This window comes from Oncorhynchus masou, chromosome 18 (assembly GCF_036934945.1).
Source record: "Oncorhynchus masou masou isolate Uvic2021 chromosome 18, UVic_Omas_1.1, whole genome shotgun sequence".
NCBI classification, from domain to species: Eukaryota; Metazoa; Chordata; class Actinopteri; order Salmoniformes; family Salmonidae; genus Oncorhynchus; species Oncorhynchus masou.
The window spans coordinates 56,291,427-56,311,069 of record NC_088229.1 but is presented as its reverse complement, the minus strand read 5'-3'; the positions used below and the strand labels follow the sequence as shown (position 1 = coordinate 56,311,069).

General features: G+C 43.2%; 1 protein-coding gene across 3 annotated transcripts; it reads left to right on the top strand.

The window, feature by feature from the left end:
* Positions 1–236: 236 nt before the first annotated feature.
* On the top strand, positions 237–14,707 carry tbc1d24 (TBC1 domain family, member 24). 3 transcript variants are annotated; one of them, XM_064923810.1, is made up of 8 exons: positions 294–343; positions 1,378–1,497; positions 2,763–3,876; positions 5,525–5,683; positions 8,467–8,530; positions 8,920–9,015; positions 11,794–12,061; positions 12,338–14,707. In XM_064923810.1, the coding sequence occupies exons 3-8, from the start codon at positions 2,882–2,884 to the stop codon at positions 12,499–12,501; spliced, it is 1,746 nt and encodes a 581-aa protein (XP_064779882.1). In that variant the 5' UTR covers positions 294–343; positions 1,378–1,497; positions 2,763–2,881; the 3' UTR covers positions 12,502–14,707. The 3 variants fall into 3 exon arrangements, with proteins under 3 accessions (XP_064779881.1, XP_064779882.1, XP_064779883.1); XM_064923811.1 differs by having other exon boundaries at positions 325–343; positions 1,388–1,497; XM_064923809.1 differs by lacking the exon at positions 1,378–1,497 and having other exon boundaries at positions 237–343.
* The last annotated feature ends 4,936 nt before the right edge of the window (positions 14,708–19,643 follow it).

Sequence of the window (19,643 nt, the reverse complement as noted above, 5' to 3'; positions counted from 1 at the left end):
TCTTCTCAAGTTCTTTGCACTCTAATGTTTGGTCATTAGATTTTAATAGTAGGCTAACGGTTGTTTCACCCTGCTATATTATGTGTTTGAATGATTTCTGGACTTGTATATAGCTATAAGGTTTTCCCCATCATTTAAAGCAGATGCCAGTGCAATTTCATATATCGAACAAAGCGTAAAGACTAAAAAAAAAAATGGCATAACAAATCCCATAAGAATTGCATTCTACACTCCGCCATATGGCTCCTGCTAGTAGTGGTTAGAGGAGTAGGGATACTGCGCATGTCCGAAACTGACAAATATGACTGCAGCTCCAACATCTCAAGACATCTGACCAAACCAGGTAGGATAATTTCATATCTTGACAGGTATTTTTCATGTCTTGTCGTTTCTTCAGCAGTTATTAACACATGCGCAGTCCTCTTGCATCGTGATAATATTAGTTAGCCCGCTCGCAATGCAGGTTCAACAACAACCAATGTTGACAGTGAGGAAGAGAATTTGTCTCGCTATCTTGTCGCTAGTTAGCTAGGTTAGCTGGCTGACTATCGCTCTGCATCTGAAGAAAATGCTTTATGGTCGTCGCAAACTATTTTGACGTGATAACTAGCTAGCTATTCTAGCTAATGTTATGCTATGCATTGACCTGGTGATAACACTGATCAGACAATGGACTAATGTCAATTGCTAACGTGAATGGAAGGAAACCGCTTTGTTAGCGTGCGCTCTGTCCGCATTTCTAGCTAGCGCTACCTGTCACCTTTGCCAGGGTTACCACTAACTATCAGTTTTCACGGCGTTCGGGGGTTCTAGCTAGCTGAGCAACTCAATTTAGTCCGTTTTATTCCAGCAATAAGAATGCATTTCTTACCCAGCCCCATATAGCTATGCAGAGTTGTGGTGTCGGCACCTTGTCGCCTGTCAAATGAATTATCCTAGTCAGTGTTGGCTAACTAGGCTGAACAAAAATATAAACGCAAGTGTTTGTTTCATGAGGTGAAATAAAATCCTATCCCTTTTTCATACGCACAAAAAGCTTCTTTCTCTACATTTGTTTTGCACATTTGTTTACATCCCCTGTTAATGAACATTTCTCCTTTGCCAAGATAATCCAGCCACCTGACAGGTGTGGCATATCAAGAAGCTGATGAAACAGCATGATCATTAAACGGATGCACCTTGTGCTGGGGACAATAAAAGGACACTTTAAAATGTGCAGTTTTGTCACATAACACAATGCCACAGATGTCTCAAATATTGAGGGAGGGTGCAATTGGCATGCTGACTGCAGGCGTGTCCACCAGAGTTTTTGCCAGATCATTTCATGTAAATTTCTCTACCATAAATTGCCTCCAACGTTTTTTGTTTTTTTTTGAGAATTTTGCAGTAGGTCCAACAGGCCTCAACTGCAGACCACGTGTATGGCGTCCTGTGGGCAAGCAGTTTGCTGATGTCAACATTGTGAACGGACTGTCCCATGATGCCGGTGGGGTTATGGTATGGGCAGGCATAAGCTACGAAACAACGAACATAATTGCATTTTATCTATGGCAATTTGAATGCACAGAAATACCGTGCCTAGATCCTGAGGCCCATTTCTTTTAAAGTATCTGTGACCAACATATGCATATCTGTATTCCCAGTCTTGTGGAATCCATAGATTAGGTCCTAATGAATTTCTTTAAATTGACTGATTTCCTTCAATAAAATGTAAATCAGTAAAGTCTTTGAAATTGTTGCTCCCAAGTGACGCAGCGGTGTAAGACACTGCATCTCAGTGCTAGAGGCGTCACTACAGACCCTTGTTCGATCCCGGGCTGTATCACTTCTGGCCGTGATCGGGAGTCCCATAGGGCGGAGCACAATTGGCCCAGCGTCTTCCGTTTTAGGGGAGGGTTTGGCCGGGGTAGATTGTCATTGTAAATAAACATTTGTTCTTAACTGATTTACGTAGTTAAATTAAATATTTTTGTTCAGTATAGCTAGCTGTCTTGATCACATTAGCTGTTATCATCAGTGTCCCTTGCTGGCTGATCCTACACACAGACAGTTAATTTAGCATAATAATAATCAATATAGTTATATATATCAATATAGTTAATCTATAGCCAGCTAACTAAAGTCATTTAGTTTTAGCTGGGGGAATGACTCAGCTCCATCTCTGTACCTGGGATTGCAGCCCTCTCTCTGGCTTGAAGTCAGTGACCCAAGATAATCCCATACTATAGTGTGGTTTAGTTCAATAATTCTATCAGTTTCTGTCATGCAACATAATTTTTCTTTGCTGCTTAAAACTATAGACATATTTACCATCATTTGCCCTTAATTGCTCACTCAACCTTTGCCCTGAGACATGGCTGTTTAGACTAGATGGTTGTGACTAGATGTAGTACATCTATGACCAGAAGTCAGTTTTTGTAGCAGGAGAGCATTTTACCTAACCCTATTTCTAACCTTATCCTAACCTGCTACATTAATTCTCCTAATCTGCTATGAAAAAGTAACTTCTGGTCGTAGCTGTATAGTACCTAGTCAAAACCAGTCTCAGCCGGTCAGAGCAACCTTAACCTATATAGCCAGTGTAGGTTGCATATTTTTAGCCTACATCAAAGGTCTTATTCTGCAATCGCTCACATACAGGCTAGCTTATACAAGATTCCCTTTACTTTGTCCCGCCCTCCCCCTGCATTAAGTTCCAAATAGCCTGTCAAGCAAACCCATATGTTTGTAACAATGTTCTCATTCTTTTCCCTTCTCTGTAGTAAACATCATGGGTGGTTGAGAGACACCCTGGACTTATTTGTTGTGAAGAGGACAGAAGGCTAGTTAGGCTAAGCTATACTCAAGACCCCTCAGCCGCAGTCCAGAAGATACTGCAGCCATGGCTGAGGAGGACTACGGCTGCTTTGTGGACTGGACCCAGATGGGGGACCTGGCCAACAGCAGTGGCCCTTCCAAACTGGATGTCAAGGACCCATTGGAGCTCAAGAAGCTGGCCAGGCAGGGCCACTGGGCCAAGAACCACAAGCTTCGTGCCCAGGTTTACCAGCAACTCATCAAGGCCATCCCCTGTCGCACCGTCACCCCCGATGCTGAGGTCTATCGTGACCTCATGGGGGACAGCACAGGTAAAAAAGCCTCGTCCGTCATCCCACTGCCGGACTTTGTGGACGGCAGCGCTGTTCCGCACTACTGCCTCAAAGCAGACGCAGTGACCACCGTCCACCGGGTCATCTCCTGTCTGGCTGGCCAGTTCCCGGACATCTCGCACTGCCCGGCGCTGCCCGCCATAACGGCCCTCCTGCTGCACTTCAGTGCTGACGAGGCGCAGTGCTTCGAGAACATCAGCCGTCTGCTGGCCTGCAACGAGCCAGGCCGACGCTTGGTGGACCAGACCTTCCTGGCCTACGAATCCAGCTGCATGACCTTCGGCGACCTGGCCAACAAGTACTGCCCGGCCGCCCACAAGTTGATCGTGGCCACAGCGCAGGATGTGGTGGAAGTGTACTCGGGCTGGCAGCGCTGGGTGCTGGGCGACCTGCCCTTCAGCCACGTGGCCCGGGTACTAGACGTCTTCCTGGTGGAAGGATACAAGGTGTTGTATCGCGTGGCCCTGGCCCTGCTCAAGTTCTATCGCAAGCAGAAAGCCGGGGCTGGAGCTGGAGCTCAGCCATCAGAGGGCCAGAAACAGGACTCTGCAGAGGTCAAGGCGGAGATCCAGGCCTTTGTCAAAGCCATCGGCTCCAGCATCACCCCGGACAAGCTGCTGGAGAAGGCCTTCTCCATCCGCCTGTTCAGTCGCAAAGAGATTACCCTCCTGCAGCTCGCCAATGAGAAGTCGCTGCAGCAGAAGGGTATCACCGTCAAACAGAAGAGGTGAGTGAGGGCTAGAGACATAGTATGAGCTCTATTGGGTGTAATTGAAATTGGAGAGATAATTTACTTCTAGAAAAATGAATGGATATCAATGAGGCAGTGGACACTAATACCTCTGCTAATGCTATGCTAGCGCTTTAGCTAATGGCAAGGTTCTACGTAGGCCTTCCGAGTGGCGTAGTGGTCTAAGGCACTGCATTGGAGTGCTAGCTGTGTCACTAGAGATCCTGGTTCGAGTCCAGGCAGCCGGCCGCAACCGGAAGACCCATGGGGCGGCGCACAATTGGCCCAGTGTCGTCCGGGTTAGCAGAGGGTTTGGCCAGCAGGGATGTCCTTGTCCCAATGCGCTCTAGCGACTCCTGTGGCGCCCTGGGCACAATGCACGCTGACACGGTCGCCAGGTGTACGGTGTTTCCTCCGACACATTGGTGTGGCTGGCTTCCGGGTTAAGCGGGCATTGTGTCAAGAAGCAGTGCGGCTTGGCGGGGTCGTGTTCCGGAGGACGCACGGCTCTCGACCTTCGCCTCTCCCAAGTCCGTACGGGAGTTGCAGCAATGAGACAAGACTGTAACTTCCACGACATTGGGGAGAAAAGTAGTATTTTTTTAAAGACATGGTTCTAAGTTCAAAAGCCATGAAACAATTCAGAATGGTATGCTACAAATTAGAGGCATGCACTCAAAAAAGAAAACATTTATAAAATGTGCATGACAACTTTAGCCACCAGTAAGGGTCTTGTTGAGAAGGAATGTGACATTATGCATTTTAGCTAACACTAACCATTTTCCTAACCTTAACCTAATTCTCCTAACCGTATGTTGTCCTATACTGCTACAAAAAGTAAATTTTCAGCATCCTATCTAGGCAAAACCACCAGTGAAAAGTGGCTGTCGTTCCTGGCTTTATAAAGCCGGTACGACCTGCTGCTAAAATCATTTGGACACCTGCCGCTAAAAGCATTTGGATAGTTAATTAATTTTCTGTTTTTAGTTCACTCACACTTTTTCCTGTTGTGGCTGTCTGTGTGGCTCTTTTCTCACCATTCTGTTCATAGTTTTCCCCCCCTTTTTTTTGCTGTCCATTTTCCATCCACCGTCGTCTTCTGTTTTCACCTTGACTCCTGTGTCCATGTGTCTACTGCTCCTCCATTCTCCCATTTGCACTTGGCTCTGTTAGTCTGAGGTAGGTGTTTCTCTCTCTCTCTCTCTCAGCTCTCTCTTCACCTATTAATACTTGAGCTGATCTCCCTCATTAGTGATAAATTGTATTAGAAACCGTGTCTACATTCTCTGTAAACTATAATTTAACTATAAGTGACCAGGAAAACACGATTTGGACATAGAACACACTACCATAGGCAAAACCAAGAAAGTGTGCTGGTTTTTGCTTCTCGTTAACACTCAATTGAATAGGCCTAAATAAAGTCCCAGACTGACTCACGCTGTGACCCTTGAGGTCAGGAGTTGTACAGTAACTACAACAACAACCATGACATATCCAGGCAAGCTCAGAAAATGCTATATTAACCTTCCATTACCACAACCTCATGGCCCTACATGCTGTACAAAGACTTTGACTGACCGATCAGGAGTTTGTGTGTTACTGACAAAGTAGTCATCTCCTTCCTGCCCGGTTACCATGGCTACAGGCGCAACGTGCAGCTGGCTCTGAACCCGGACACCTTCTCCTCGGAGGTGGTCAGCGCCAAGGAGATGAGGGACATCTGGTCGTGGATCCCCGAGCGCTTCGCCCTGTGCGAACCGCAGCTTCTCTTCACCACGTCCACCCACGGCTGCAGCCTCAACCGGTACCCACTTTACCAGTCTTTAGCCACCCACTGCAGCCTAGGCAAACCACTAGACCAGGGGTGTCAAACATACCGATTCCGATGTGGGCCGCATGTGTTTTCTGCGAGGAAACGGTCTCTGTCTATATTGGAATACCTAAAACCAAATTAGAAGTTGGTGGAAATGATAATGGACCTACATTTTTATACAGTCTCTACACTATGTCCAGATTGCTAACAGTCACCGAAACAAAAGCTAGACAGTCAGGGAGCATTGACAATTCCATTTACTAGGCTATTTTTGGCTAATTATAATCAAATTTCAGTGCTGTCCTTTGGACCTCAGTGGAGACCGAATGTGGCCTATGGGGGTAAATAAGTTTGGTACCCCTGCGCTCTACAATTTCCTGTACCCACTTTATCCTTCGTCTCAGGTTCCACACCAACCTAACCTTAGAGAGACAACAAAGCTTGGGTTATAGTGACATTTTCATGTCATCGAGATGCTATATCACTGCATATATGCAACATTATCGCTGATATGCGATTAATATTGCAGACATTTATGCCGCAGATATGCTATAATATCGTCGGTATGCTGTAATGTACCTGAGAAACTGATATTCTGCCCACTTTTTTCATCCTCAATGGTACACTTTACCCTGCACTGGGCCCAATTTACCATAAAGCTTACTCTACATTTCGCCACAGTCTTGGCTACCATGCCTACTTTACCACAAAGGGGCAATTTGCAATTGGTACGTCAATTTCTTTACTTTTAAATGTGTATCTACACACTACCGTTCAAAAGTTGGGGTCACTTAGAAATGTCCTTGTTTTTGAAAGAAAAGCAAAAAATGTTGTCCATTAAAATAACATCAAATTGACAGACGCCACACAAGTCTCAACATCAACCGTGAAGAGGCGACAACGGGATGTTGGCCTTCTAGGCAGAGTTCCTCTGTCCAGTGTCTGTTCTTTTGCCCATCTTAATCTTTTCTTTTTATTGGCCAGTCTAAGATATGGCTTTTTCTTTGAAACTCTGCCTAGAAGGCCAGCATCCCAGAGTCGCCTCTCACTGTTGATGTTGAGACTGGTGTTTTGCGGGTACTATTTATTGACGCAGCCAGTTGAGGACTTATGAGGTGTCTGTTTCTCAAACTAGACACTCTAATGCACTTGTCATCTTGCATAGTTGTGCTCCGGGGCCTCCCACTCTTCTTTCTATTCTGGTTAGAGACAGTTTGCACTATTATGTGAAGGGAGTAGTACACAGTGTTGTACGAGATCTTCAGGTTCTTGGCAATTTCTCGCATGGAATAGCCTTCATTTCTCAGAACAAGAATAGACTGACGAGTTTCAGAAGAAAGGTCTTTGTTTCTGGCCATTTTGAACAGTTTTCAGCTATGCTAACATAATTGCAAAAGGATTTTCTAATGATCAATTAGCCTTTTTAAAATGATAAACTTGGATTAGCTGACACAACGTGCCATTGGAACACAGGTGTGATGGTTGCTGATAGTGGGCCTATGTAGATATTCCATTCAAAATCTGCTGTTTTCAGATATATAATAGTAATTTACAACATTAACAATGTCTACACTGTTCTGATCAATTTGATGTTATTTTAATAGACAAAAAATGTGCTTTTCTTCAGTGACCCCAAACTTTTGAACAGTAGTGTGTGTGTGTAGATAGATAGATAGATATATATAGATGAATATAACTTAGAAATGCCTCATGAGCTTAGTTCAATCAACGCTTACCCTACCAGTCCCCAAAATATAAGCTTGTTTTACTCCATTGTTTATAAATGTAATTGTACACAAACACTTCATATCCTAAGAAATGCTTAAATCTATACATTTTGATATCATGGATGGTCAACCATTACATCTGTCTATTAATTTGAGACCTCAATACATTTCTTCAGCCCCGTCCCTCAACTATTTACCAAAACAGTGGCGGGTCTGTCACTTTGTTATTGTTTGAACTGCAGATTTCCTCTTTAAAAGGAGGGGTAAGGGAATTCTTGGACAGTAAGGTCACCCATTTATGTCTTTGTGTTCAGCAGCAATCGAACAAGAATATAACGTTTGTTTAGTGATGAATCAGCAATGGCCCATGTTCAATATTCCCTTGCCCTTGTACAGCCTCGGGTACTAAATCCATCACCCTCAGGCCAAACGGAAGACTTAGTTCAGGGTCATATTCATAGCTCACACAGAAACAGAATCTTGTTTATAGAATGCAAACCGTAGCCTGACACTTTTTCCCCAGGGACAGGTTTTAAGGATCAATACTGTAGGTTGAGTTAATATTTACCCACCTGTATTGGTTTACTGCTCATCAGCTGAGACACAGGTGAGTATCAGAGCTATCCAAAGTACATCACTAGGGGCCATAAAGACTTTCATTCAGCTAGTGAAAAAGGCTGATCTCTGACTTAAATTCACACATTTGTTTTTGTTTTTTTCAATAGGAATGAGTTAACTTTCTGAATTATGCTACATAGAAATCATTGACCAAAGAGAAACTGCAGTATGTTCATAAAACCAAGACTGAATGTAATCTGACCTTGTAAAAAAAACGCATGGAATGTATCGCACTGTAGGCGAAGTGTAATGTTGTTGTCAGTTAAAAGTCACCCCTTCCTTTTTGCTTCTCATCTTTTAAGATGCATTATGATTGTTAAAGGGAAGCTGATGTGTGTGTTTTTTCTTCTGGTTCATTTCACACATGCAAACATGGCCAGATTGTGTTAAGTGATTTGTAATAGAGGTTGTCCATTCCTTTTGTCCCAGGTTTTACGCTCATGTTGAAGGGTATGAGCCCACTCTGCTACTCATCCGGACCTGCGAAGCTGATGTAACGACCTTACACACACACACACACACACACACACACTTACACATTGTGTGTGCATTACCACCCTTGTGTAACAGTATAATGACAACCACAGCAATAGACAAGTAACTCTCAAGCTCACATTATTATGACACTGAAAAAGTAAGCATGGTGTTTTAAGTCTCCAGTTTTTCAATCATATTGATATGGTAAAGACCTATGATTTAATGACATCTATGAATACATATGCAGTATCTACTTTTTATAATACCGAAATTTGAGTGACTAAATAAAAAAAGTAGTCCTTCTTTGCCTTTTGACATTGTCCCATCCTTCTATTTCCTATCCCACTTCTCCCTTTGATTCTACTGTAATACACCCTCTCACCATGCCCTGTATTGTCTGTCTAGGTATGTGGAGCCTTTCTCTCAACCGATTGGGAGGAGCGCAAGCGAGGCGGGAACAAACTCAGCTTCTTTGGGACTGGAGAATGTTTTGTCTTTAGGGTGAGTTGTGTTTACTTAATTTTTCTCGTCCAATTTATTTTTGAGGAGCAAGGTTGAGGAGCAAACTAAAACACACTAAAGTAAAAACTACAATTGGAAAAACTATTTAGGAAACTGAGCGTGAACAATGGCGGCAGCAAACCCAACACCAGCAGTGGTCGGACGCAAAAGGCAAAGCTCCGTATGGGATGATATTGAGTACATTTTTGGAAAGGACGCAATGGTCGAAGGCACTGCATCGCAGTGCTAGGGGCGTTACTACAAACCCTGGTTCGGTCCCAGGCTGGCTTCAGGGTTAAACGAGCAGTGTGTCAAGCAGCAGTGCGGCTTGGCGGGTCGTGTCGAGAGCCATGCGTCCTCCGAAACCTTTGCCTCTCCTGAGTCCGTACTGGAGTTGCAGCGATGGGACAAAGCTGTAACTACCAATTTGATATCACAAAATTCAGGACAATTTATTTTAGTTTTTTTAAATATGGAAAAACCCAACCAACCTCAAAGTTCATCTGAACAGCACCCACAAAGAATGTCAGGATAAAGACAAGAAATTTGGAATTCGGTCAGGATTTGACTCAAATCAAAATAATTGTGCCACATGCACCAAATGCAACAAGTTTAGTCTTGTGAAATGCTTACTCATAAGCCCTTTCCCCACAATGCAGTTAAAAGTAAGAAAATGAACAAATAGATAAAATGGTAACGCAATAAAATAGCACACTAAAATAACAATAACAAGGCTATACAGGAGTGAGTGTACGGCAGTACAAGGTAGTTGGGACGATTGAGGTAATGTGTAGATTTGGTTAGGTGATTGATTGATTGATAAAAGAAGAAAGTCCAGGGAGCCATTTAATGAACTGTTCAGCAGTTTTATGTCTTTGGGGTAGAATCTGTTCAGGAGCCTTATGGTCCCAGACTTGGAGCTCCGATACTGCTTGACGTGCAGGAGCAGAGAGAAAAGTCTGTGGCTGGAGTATTTGACCATTTTTAGGGCCTTCCTCTGACACCGCCTGGTATAGCAGGAAGCTTGGCCCCAGTAGATGTACTGGGCCGTACACACTACCCTCTGTAGCGTCTTGCGGTCGGATGCCGAGCAGTTGCCATACCAGGCGGTGATGCTTTCAATGGTGCAGCTGTATAACTTAATGAGGATATGTGGGCCCATGCCAAATCTTTTCAGCCTTCTGAGGGGGAAGAGGTGTTGTCATGTCCTCTTCGCGACTGTGTTTGGACCATGATAGGTCGTTAGTGATGTGGACACGGCAGTCTCCGCTACAGCACCATCGATGTGAATGGGGCGTGCTCGGCCCTGCGTTTCCTGTAGTCCACGATCAGCTTCTTTGTAGACTCCTGGTGTCATATGAACACAAGTCGTGGACATTTTGTAGAATTGCAGGACATAAGCTTTAAAATGTCATTTTCTCTGTGCTCAATGGCATAATGTGTAGAATGTCAGAAAATGAGCTTCAAAACTGTTCATTTTTCACTCTGCCATCAAGAAGGGTGTGACTGGGGTTTGCCACCTAGGACATTTGTGTGACCGGATCATCTCAAATAGTACTTGAGTACCCCTGATATTTTTATATATTTTTTTACCTTTATTTAATTAGGCAAGTCAGTTAAGAGCAAATTCTTATTTACAATGCTGGCCTACCGGCGGGTGAACTGCCTCGTTCAGGGACTGAATGACAGATTTTTACCTTGTCAGTCAGCTATCCAGCAACCTTCTTATCCAGCAACCACTTACCTGCGGTTGGCCTACAACACATAAATGGCTCTTAGCCTCCCATGCATAAGGCTACTTTCTGTCCCAAACACTAAAAGGGAATATTAAGTCATATGAAATAGAAATGTTTGAATGACATCTAGTAAATCAAGTCTGAAAACTAACTGAAACTGAATTTCAAATGAAAATCCTAAATTAATTTTAAATTTAAAAGACGAATAGAAAATCACAACTATAATAAGCTTGTTGGGGATTAGAATGTTATGAGGATTCTTTTGGTGCGTCCCATATATAATTTTGCCTCCGAGATAGCAATTTGTGACTAAGAGTGGACACCAGGGGGTGCCATTTACAAATAGTTTCTTCATCCACTGTCACAATACTAAGCCTCCTTGTCACCAGTCTGGCCTCCACCCACACTGAACAGAAAAGCATGTCAAGTCCAAAACGCATTATTTCTTCTTGAGTGGTATAGCTGATAATTTAACAAACGGTTTTGTACATTTTTAGAGAGGTTTTGCTGAGTGTATCTGGATCTAGTAATGGCCTTCTTTCAAACTCATTTTCCGTTTAATTATTAAAGTGTTGTGGTGAGGATGATGCACAGCTATGTGCTCTGACCGTCTGCCTGTGAATACCGCCCTGCACAGGCAGAAACACACACGTGCTCATCGGAAACTCCTGTAACTGGAGCCAAACGGTACAGTAGCACTTGATCCTCACTTGACACCACATACATTAAAAATGTTAGTTATTTAGCAGACTCTTCTTTTTCGTACTGGTCCCCCGTGGGAATCGAACCAACAACCCTGGCGTTGCAAGCGCAATGTTCTACAAACTGAGCCACATGGGACAGGAACACGGAACAACACACTGTAAGATGGGGGTCGAGGTCTATTAGGCATGCATGGGAGAAAAAAAACACCAAATATGACAATCTCAGTATCCAGTTTGTGTCTGGATGATTCAAGGTAAACCCCTCAAGTGTGTGTAAATATATGAAAATAAACACTCAAACGTGATCAATGATTGTTATTCTCTGTTTGTCCATATAGCTGAAGCCGGAGATGGAGAGGTATGAGTGGGTGGTGATCCGCCACCCGGAGCTGGCTTCCTCCATCAAGGCCCAGAGCAGTGAGGACCCTGCTGAGGACGAGGCTCCCACAGACAGGCAGAGCTCTGATGACAACAGCCTCCCCGTGGAGAGGCCGGCCGCGGACCCCTCCAACCGCCTGTCACCCTTCCTCTCGGCCCGACACTTCAACCTCAACTCCAGAAACACCTCCATGTTCATGGCCGGCAACGTTGACTCCATCATAGTGGGTGAGTGGAAATCAGTCCTTCTTAACCAGCATCTCTTGTTCTTAATCAAACAGACTGTCCAGAGTGAGTAGATTGTCCTCATCAATGACTGATGTCGACCTGACAATGTTGCATTTAAACTAACATCTAGGAACTGAGGATCCCTGTGGCCCTTACCTGTGCCTCTCTTCTCCCTCAGCGTCTTTTTAATGTTTTATACATCTCTCAGATCCAGTGCACTCGCCTAGATTCAGCTCATTTTTCTGTCTTAACTCCTGCTGTTCTGTCTCCTGCTAGGGGGAGGAGAGGGCAACGCGCTGTACATCGACGGCGAACTGAACCACGGGCGCACAGCCCGCTGCACCACCTTCGATAACCCGCCGCTCTGCTCCACCGAGAGCTTCCAGGTGGCCCTGCTGGAGGTGTGGGGCTTCAAGGACGCCATGGCCTCCGATAGATAGACACATACACACAGTTAGAGATACACACACACACACACACACAAAACCCCACCAAAGGCCTGATGAAGGTACCTGCAATATCAGAACAAACCCCTTTCCATCCAGCAAATTAATTTATCCTTTGAATTCTATACATAAATGTGAAATATTTGTAATTATTAATGTAAAACAAGTATCGTATTCTGAAAGTATATTTTATTTGTGGTAATTTTTTTTACAGATGTTTAATTGTTGTATTACTCTTTTTGTTGACTCATTCGGGGGATTTTAATGACGAAAAGCAGCTCTGTTGTTTTAAAAAGGCTTTGTCTGGCATTTTTATCAAATGCCATGATTTTACACACTCAAGTAACTTGTTTCATTTCTATATTCACTTTATATCCACTCATTAATTTGTGCAATCTGGTTAGGCGCTTAACCAACTGCCAAAATCGTAGTTAGTAGGCCTGTAAGTCTAAGAACATATGCCGTCTACCCAGCTGTCAGAGAACTGGGGTCTATGAAAATGAATTGCACAAAATGAAGTGTGTATTTGGTGAAGAATGTTGAATTGTGGGGTCTTTGCAATCAAAATAGCAGAGTTCAAATAATGCAGTCGTGACCTAAGTCGTGCCAGGTTTCATTGTCTTTCATCAAGCCCCGTTGTGCTTTTCCCTCTGACTGTACATGTCTGGGAGTTATTACTCTATATCAGATTAACTGTGGTTCTGTTGGTGGATACTTGTGTAAACTTGAAGTTTCAGTGTAGCCTGGTCCCAGATCTCATTGTGCCATCTTACTGAACCATCTCCTATGGTTATTCATTGTCCTAGCAAACATGACAATTGGCTATACGGTACAAACAGATCTGGGACCAGGCTAGTTTCAGTCTGGCTGTTGTGCAGATCATATTCTCGCCAGATGTACTCTTGCTTCTGCACACAGCAGTAAATTAGAAAAAAGACTCCTTTTAAAGAATGCGAATATCGTTCTTTGAATGTTTTTATTTAATTTTTTATTGATACTGTAAAAGTGTGCGACGAAGACCATATCCACGTCCCTCCCATTTAGGTTCACAACCTGTAGTTAAACTATGTGTAAGTAATGCAGCATTCATCTGTCTTTCTCTATCCGTCCCTCTCCTTTAACTCTGAAACGTTATCATCCAAAAAGGAGCAGAAAATGTCAGTTATTTGGCAGAGACTCAACTGTATATCATTGAATATCTTTGTTGTGTTGAATCCTCCAGTGAAGTATCGATTTAAAAAAAAAAATACAGATGTATCAAATATGTGAAAGTAATACACTTTGAAACAAGTAATATGTCTGTCATGTTTAATATTCATTATTTTTCACTTTCATTGTTTGTTTGTTTTTGCTAGCTTTGCACGCATGTGCCCCTACCCATTCGACTGTTCTTTCTCCATGACTTCGGGGTGAAAGGAGGGTAGTAGTCTTGAACCCTGTCACATAAACGTGTCAGTTGCCTTTCACAGTCCCAGAATCGAACCATTAGCCTAGCCTGACGACTCGCTCTCTATGCTGCCGCTTCTCTGTGGTTTGCGACACGCTTTAGTCTGAGACTGCCATCATTGAAGTCGTTTGTGGTGACGAGGGGTGTTGTACAAAAAAAAAGTCATCAGCGACTGGATCAGCACGAGCCAATAAGAATATCACAGCCAATGGTGAATTTTCAAACCGCTGCTTTACCCAAGTGTGTTCTGGCTCAACCCATCAGATTCTGGACCAATCAAGCAGCTCCGAATGTATTCACATTCGGTGAAGGGTCAGGGAGGTACTCAGATCCAGACACACTGGGCGAGTTTGCGTGGTAAGGCGGAAGTCAAATAAGTCAAAGGAAGGTATACGACAATGGCAGACATGTTTGCCTTCTTTTATGCCGATGAAATTGATGCTAGTGATATTCCACTTCTACACAAAAGCTGAACGTGATCAACATGTTCCAAGGAATGAATATCCTGATAAGGAAATTAGATACCAGCCCCAAGCTCTTTCACAAGTCTTGTTCTATATTTCTGTGATGGTTTTTCACAAAATATTACCTGGTAGTGAGTGCATAGGCTACTAGAATGAAATCATATCAGTATTTTTGCAGCATATGGGATTTGCTCTGTTTGTCATTACTTCATGCCCTTGTACCTTCCTCATTATTTGTGATTGTGCAACATGGAATTGTAACATATGTCATTAAATGGAGTCCACAAAGCTTCTTACTGTATGGTAATTGATTGCATGTTAGCGTCACTACAGGCTGTAGTGTATTTCTTTCATTCTCAACATTTGTTGATTTTGTCAGTAAGCATGTAAAGAACAGAATTTGATTCAATCACATATAGACAAAACACTCACTGTACAGAAAAGTATTAGACTACATGTACTGTACATCGGTTCACATAAGTTACTGGGTAAACAATATGCACTTGGTGTTGATTCCCTGGGGTACTTGATCATTGAGTGCTGATTTCCTGGACAGATTAAGCCCCTATAATAGTGTAGCCTACAATATGTATTCAATTTTATTCACACTTAATAGACAATCAACACATTTGTTTGTTGACATTATTACAAACCAGACAAATTGTAGGCTATAACATTACAGTAACATCTAGAATGTAACCAGTGCACTGCGAGTCGGGAAGCAAGTTCAGGGAGTGAGTGTTTTAATAAATAAAAGAAACCATGAACATGAAACACACCGATGTGAAAACAGAGTTGGTAACACCTGAGGAAAGAACCAAGGGAAATGACGGATATAGGGAAGATATAGGATGTTGACATCAGCAAACCGCTCTCCCACACAACGCCATACACATGGTCTGTGGTTGTGAGGCCGGTTGGACATACTGCCAAATTCTCTAAAACAACGTTGAGGTGGCTTATGGTAGAGAAATTAACATTAAATTATCTGGTAACAGCTCTGGACATTCCTGCAGTCAGCATTCAAATTGTGCCCTCCTTCAAAACTTGAGGCATCTGTGGCATTGTGTTGTGACAAAACTACACATTTTAGAGTGGCATTTTATAGCCTTTTATTGTCCCCAGCACAAGGTGTACATGTGTAATGATCATGCTGTTTAATCATCTTCTTAAATTTACCACACCTGTCAGGTGGATGAATTATCTTGGCAAAGACGAAATGCACAACATTTGAGAGAATTAAGCTTTTTGTGCGTAATGGAACATTTCTGAGATGTTTTATTTCAGCTCGTAAAACATGGGACCAACACTTTACATGTTGCGTTTATATTTTTGATCAGTGTACATTCGCTATATTGACACAAGTAGGATATTTCATTTATATATGTTAGAAATGTGGATCACATGTAGGTCTATGTAATCAGATTGGAAGGATGAAGATGTAGTTAAGATCTAAATAGTCATCCACCCAAAACAGTAAACATACATTGATAATAACCAGTGGTGACCTCAACCATTTATGAGCATGTAGCATCTTTTTTTAAATGTATTTAACTAGGCAAGTCAGTTAAGAACAAATTCTTATTTACAATAATGGCCTACCCTGGCCAAACCCTAACCCAGACGACGCTGGGCCAATTGTGCGCCACCCTATAGGACTCCCAATAATGGCCGGTTGTGATAGCCTAAAATCAGCCTAAAAACGAAGCAAGGTCTGTAGTGACAGCTCCAGCACTGAAATACAGTGCCTTAGACAGCTGTGCCAATCGGGAGCCCAAAAAACCTCCCAAAACAGAAGGTTGCCCAATGCCTTTGTTCCGACTTCAAGATGCAGTTGGCGAGGAGCAACTGCAGAAATTTTCAGTCGACTGCAAGCGAAAGTTTATGACCTTTGATCAGAGGGTTGTTGTAAAGTTCATGCAGTTATGTAGTCACAAGTTGGATCATTTTTATACCCATAATACAACACAATTTGAAAGGCGGTGACCAACGTTGATCAACATCTTGACAAAAGGGATCTGCTCGAATGCGCCCATTGCGTAGCGTTTAGCCGGAGCAAGGAGTAAGGTTAGCCAGGCAACCATTAGCCCCTCTAAATATGAATGGTTACAACATACAGTCAAGAAACAGTCTTCTTCTAATACATTTTAGCAAAGTCTTAACTGAGTTTAAAAACAAATGTTCAACAGAAAACATTATTGTTGGTGGTCATTATGATGTTGCTCATGATGACTGGGTGGATAAATATCCAACTAGGCATCAGCCTATTGTTTTAACTTAATACTTTCTGCTCTAACTTTAAACGTTGTGATATTTGGCAATCTCAGAATAAAATTTGAAAACATTTGTATTGGTTTAAATCTACAACTAGTCGAGACAATTCAAATCTATAATTGATTATTGCTTGGTATCTTCCAATCCTCTGTATCTTGTCAGTGAATGTGATATTTCCTCAGCTCCGCTGACAGACCATTGTTCCATCCTTCTTTCTTTGGGGTTAATGATAAGAGCTTTTTTAAACCATACTAGAAATGTAACTATTTTCTTTCAAAGAATTAGTATTTCTGTTTACAGTCTAAAGATCTTATCAGTGAGATCGATCTCAATTCTGCACTTTCTGCTATTAGCAAACGGGTAATGATTAAATAAATAAATAAATGGTCTTGCCATCACTTATAAAATGCTAGCTCCAAACAGATTCTCCAAACAGATAGATATTATTGTTGATATTAACAGGCTGAGCAATAAACTTGGTTAAAATGTAGATTAAAAAAACGAGCTTGCAAAACGCCATTGTGAACTGGATTACATACAGTGCATTCGGAAAGTATTCAGACCCCTCGTCAATATACACACAATACCTCATAATGACAAAGCAAAAACGTTTTTTTAGAAAATTTAGGAAATGTATTAAAAATAAAAAACTGAAATATCACATTTACATAAGTATTCAGACCTTTTATTCAGTACTTTGTTGAAGCACCTTTGGCAGCGATTACAGCCTAGAGTCTTCTTGGGTATTACGCTACAAGCTTGTCCTTCTAGAAGGTTCTCCCATCTCCACAGTGGAACTCCGGAGCTCTCTCAGAGTGACCATCAGGTTTTTGGTCACCTCCCTAACCAAGGCCCTTCTCCCCCTATTGCTTAGTTTTGCCAGGCGGCCAGCTCTAGGAAGAGTCTTGGTGGTTCCAAACTTCTTTCATTTAAGAATGATGGATGCCGCTGTGTTCTTGGGGACCTTCAATGATGCAGACATTTTTTGGTACCCTTTCCCAGATCTGTGCCTCGACACAATCCTGTCTCGGGGCTCTACGGATAATTCCTTCAACTGCATAGCTTGGTTTTTACTCTGACATGCATTGTCAAATCAAATCAAATGTTATTTGTCACATGTGCCGAATACAACAGGTGTAGTAGACCTTACAGTGAAATGCTTACTTACGAGCCCCTAATCAACAATGCAGTTTAAAAAAATATGGATAAGAACAAGAGATAAAAGTAACAAGTAATTAAAGAGCAGCAGTAAAATAACAATAGCAAGACTATATACAGGAGGGTACCGATACTGAGTCAATGAGCGGGGGCACCGGTTAGTTGAAGTGGTATGTACATGCAGGTAGAATTATTAAAGTGACTATGCATAGATGACAACAGAGAGTAGCAGTGGTGTAAAGAGGGGGTGATCGGGGGCGTTCCGGTACCGCTTGCCGTGCGCTAGAGAAAGAACAGTCTATGACTAGGGTGACTGGACCATTTTTATGGCCTTCCTCTGACACCACCTGGTATAGAGGTCATGGATGGCAGGAAGCTTGGCCCTGCCTTGCGGTCGGAGGCCGAGCAGTTGCCATACCAGGCAGTGATGCAACCAGCCAGGATGCTCTCGATGGTGCAGCTGTAGAACCTTTTGAGGATCTGATGACCCATGCCAAATCTTTTCAGTCTCCTGAGGGGGAATAGGTTTTGTCGTGCACGACTGTCTTGGTGTGCTTGGACCATGTTAGTTTGTTGGTGATGTGGACACCAAGGAACTTTAAGCTCTCAACCTGCTCCACTGCAGCACCTTCAATGATAATGGGGGTGTGCTAGGTCCTCTTTTTCCTGTAGTCCACAATCATCTCCTTTGTCTTGATCACGTTGAGAGAGAGGTTGTTGTCCCGGCACCACATGGCCAGGTCTCTGATCTCCTCCCTATAGGCTGTCTCGTTGTTGTTGATGATCAGGCCTACCATTGTTGTGTCATCGGCAAATGTAATGATGGTGTTGGAGTTGTGTCTGGCCGTGCAGTCATGAGTGAACAGGGAGTACAGGAGGGGACTAAGCACGCACCCCTGAGGGGCCCCTGTGTTGAGGATTAACGTGGCGGATGTGTTGTTACCTACTCTTACCACCTGGGGCAGCCCGTCAGGAAGTCCAGGAACCTGTTGCAGAGGGAGGTGTTTAGTCCCAGGGTCCTTAGCTTATTGATGAGCTTTGAGGGCACTATGGTGTTGAACGCTGAGCTGTAGTCAATGAATAGCATTCTCACATAGGTGTTCCTTTTGTCCAGGTGGGAAAGGGCAGTGTGGAGTACAATAGAGATTGCATCGTCTGTGGATCTATTGGGGCGGTATGCAAATTGGAGTGGGTCTAGGGTTTCTGGGATGATGGTGTTGATGCGAACCATGACCAGCCTTTCAAAGCACTTCATAGCTACAGACGTGAGTGCTACGGGCCTGTAGTCATTTAGGCAGGTAACCTTAATGTTCTTGGGCACAGACACTATGGTGGTCTGCTTAAAACATTTTGGTAGTACAGACTGGCCCTGCGGCCTTGTGAATGTTGTCCTGTTTAAAAGTCTGTGGAGAGCGTGATCACACAGCCTTCTGGAACAGCTGGTGCTCTCATGCATGTTTCAGTGTTATTTGCATCGAAGCGAGCACAGAAGTAGTTTAGCTCGTCTGGTAGGCTCGTGTCACTGGGCAGCTCTTGGCTGTGCTTCCCTTTGTAGTCTGTGATGGTTTGCAAGCCCTGCCACATCCGACGAGCGTCAGAGCCGGTGTAGTATGATTCGATCTTAGTCCTGTATTGATGCTTTGCCTGTTTGATGGTTCATCGGAGGGCATAGCGGGATTTCTTATAAGCTTCCGGGTTTGAGTCCCACTCCTTGAAAGCGGTAGCTCCAACCTTTAGCTCAATGTGGATGCTGCCTGTAATCCATGGCTTCTGGTTGGGGTATGTACGTACGA

What these genes read in the sequence shown, in the direction of transcription:
- tbc1d24 (XM_064923809.1), top strand. Translation starts at nt 2,882, where the DNA reads ATGGCTGAGGAGGACTACGGCTGCTTTGTGGACTGGACCCAGATGGGG. An exon ending in TCCGGACCTGCGAAGCTGAT is followed by an intron (nt 8,531 to 8,919) that starts GTAACGACCTTA and finishes TTGTCTGTCTAG; the next exon opens with GTATGTGGAGCCTTTCTCTC. An exon ending in GAGAATGTTTTGTCTTTAGG is followed by an intron (nt 9,016 to 11,793) that starts GTGAGTTGTGTT and finishes TTGTCCATATAG; the next exon opens with CTGAAGCCGGAGATGGAGAG.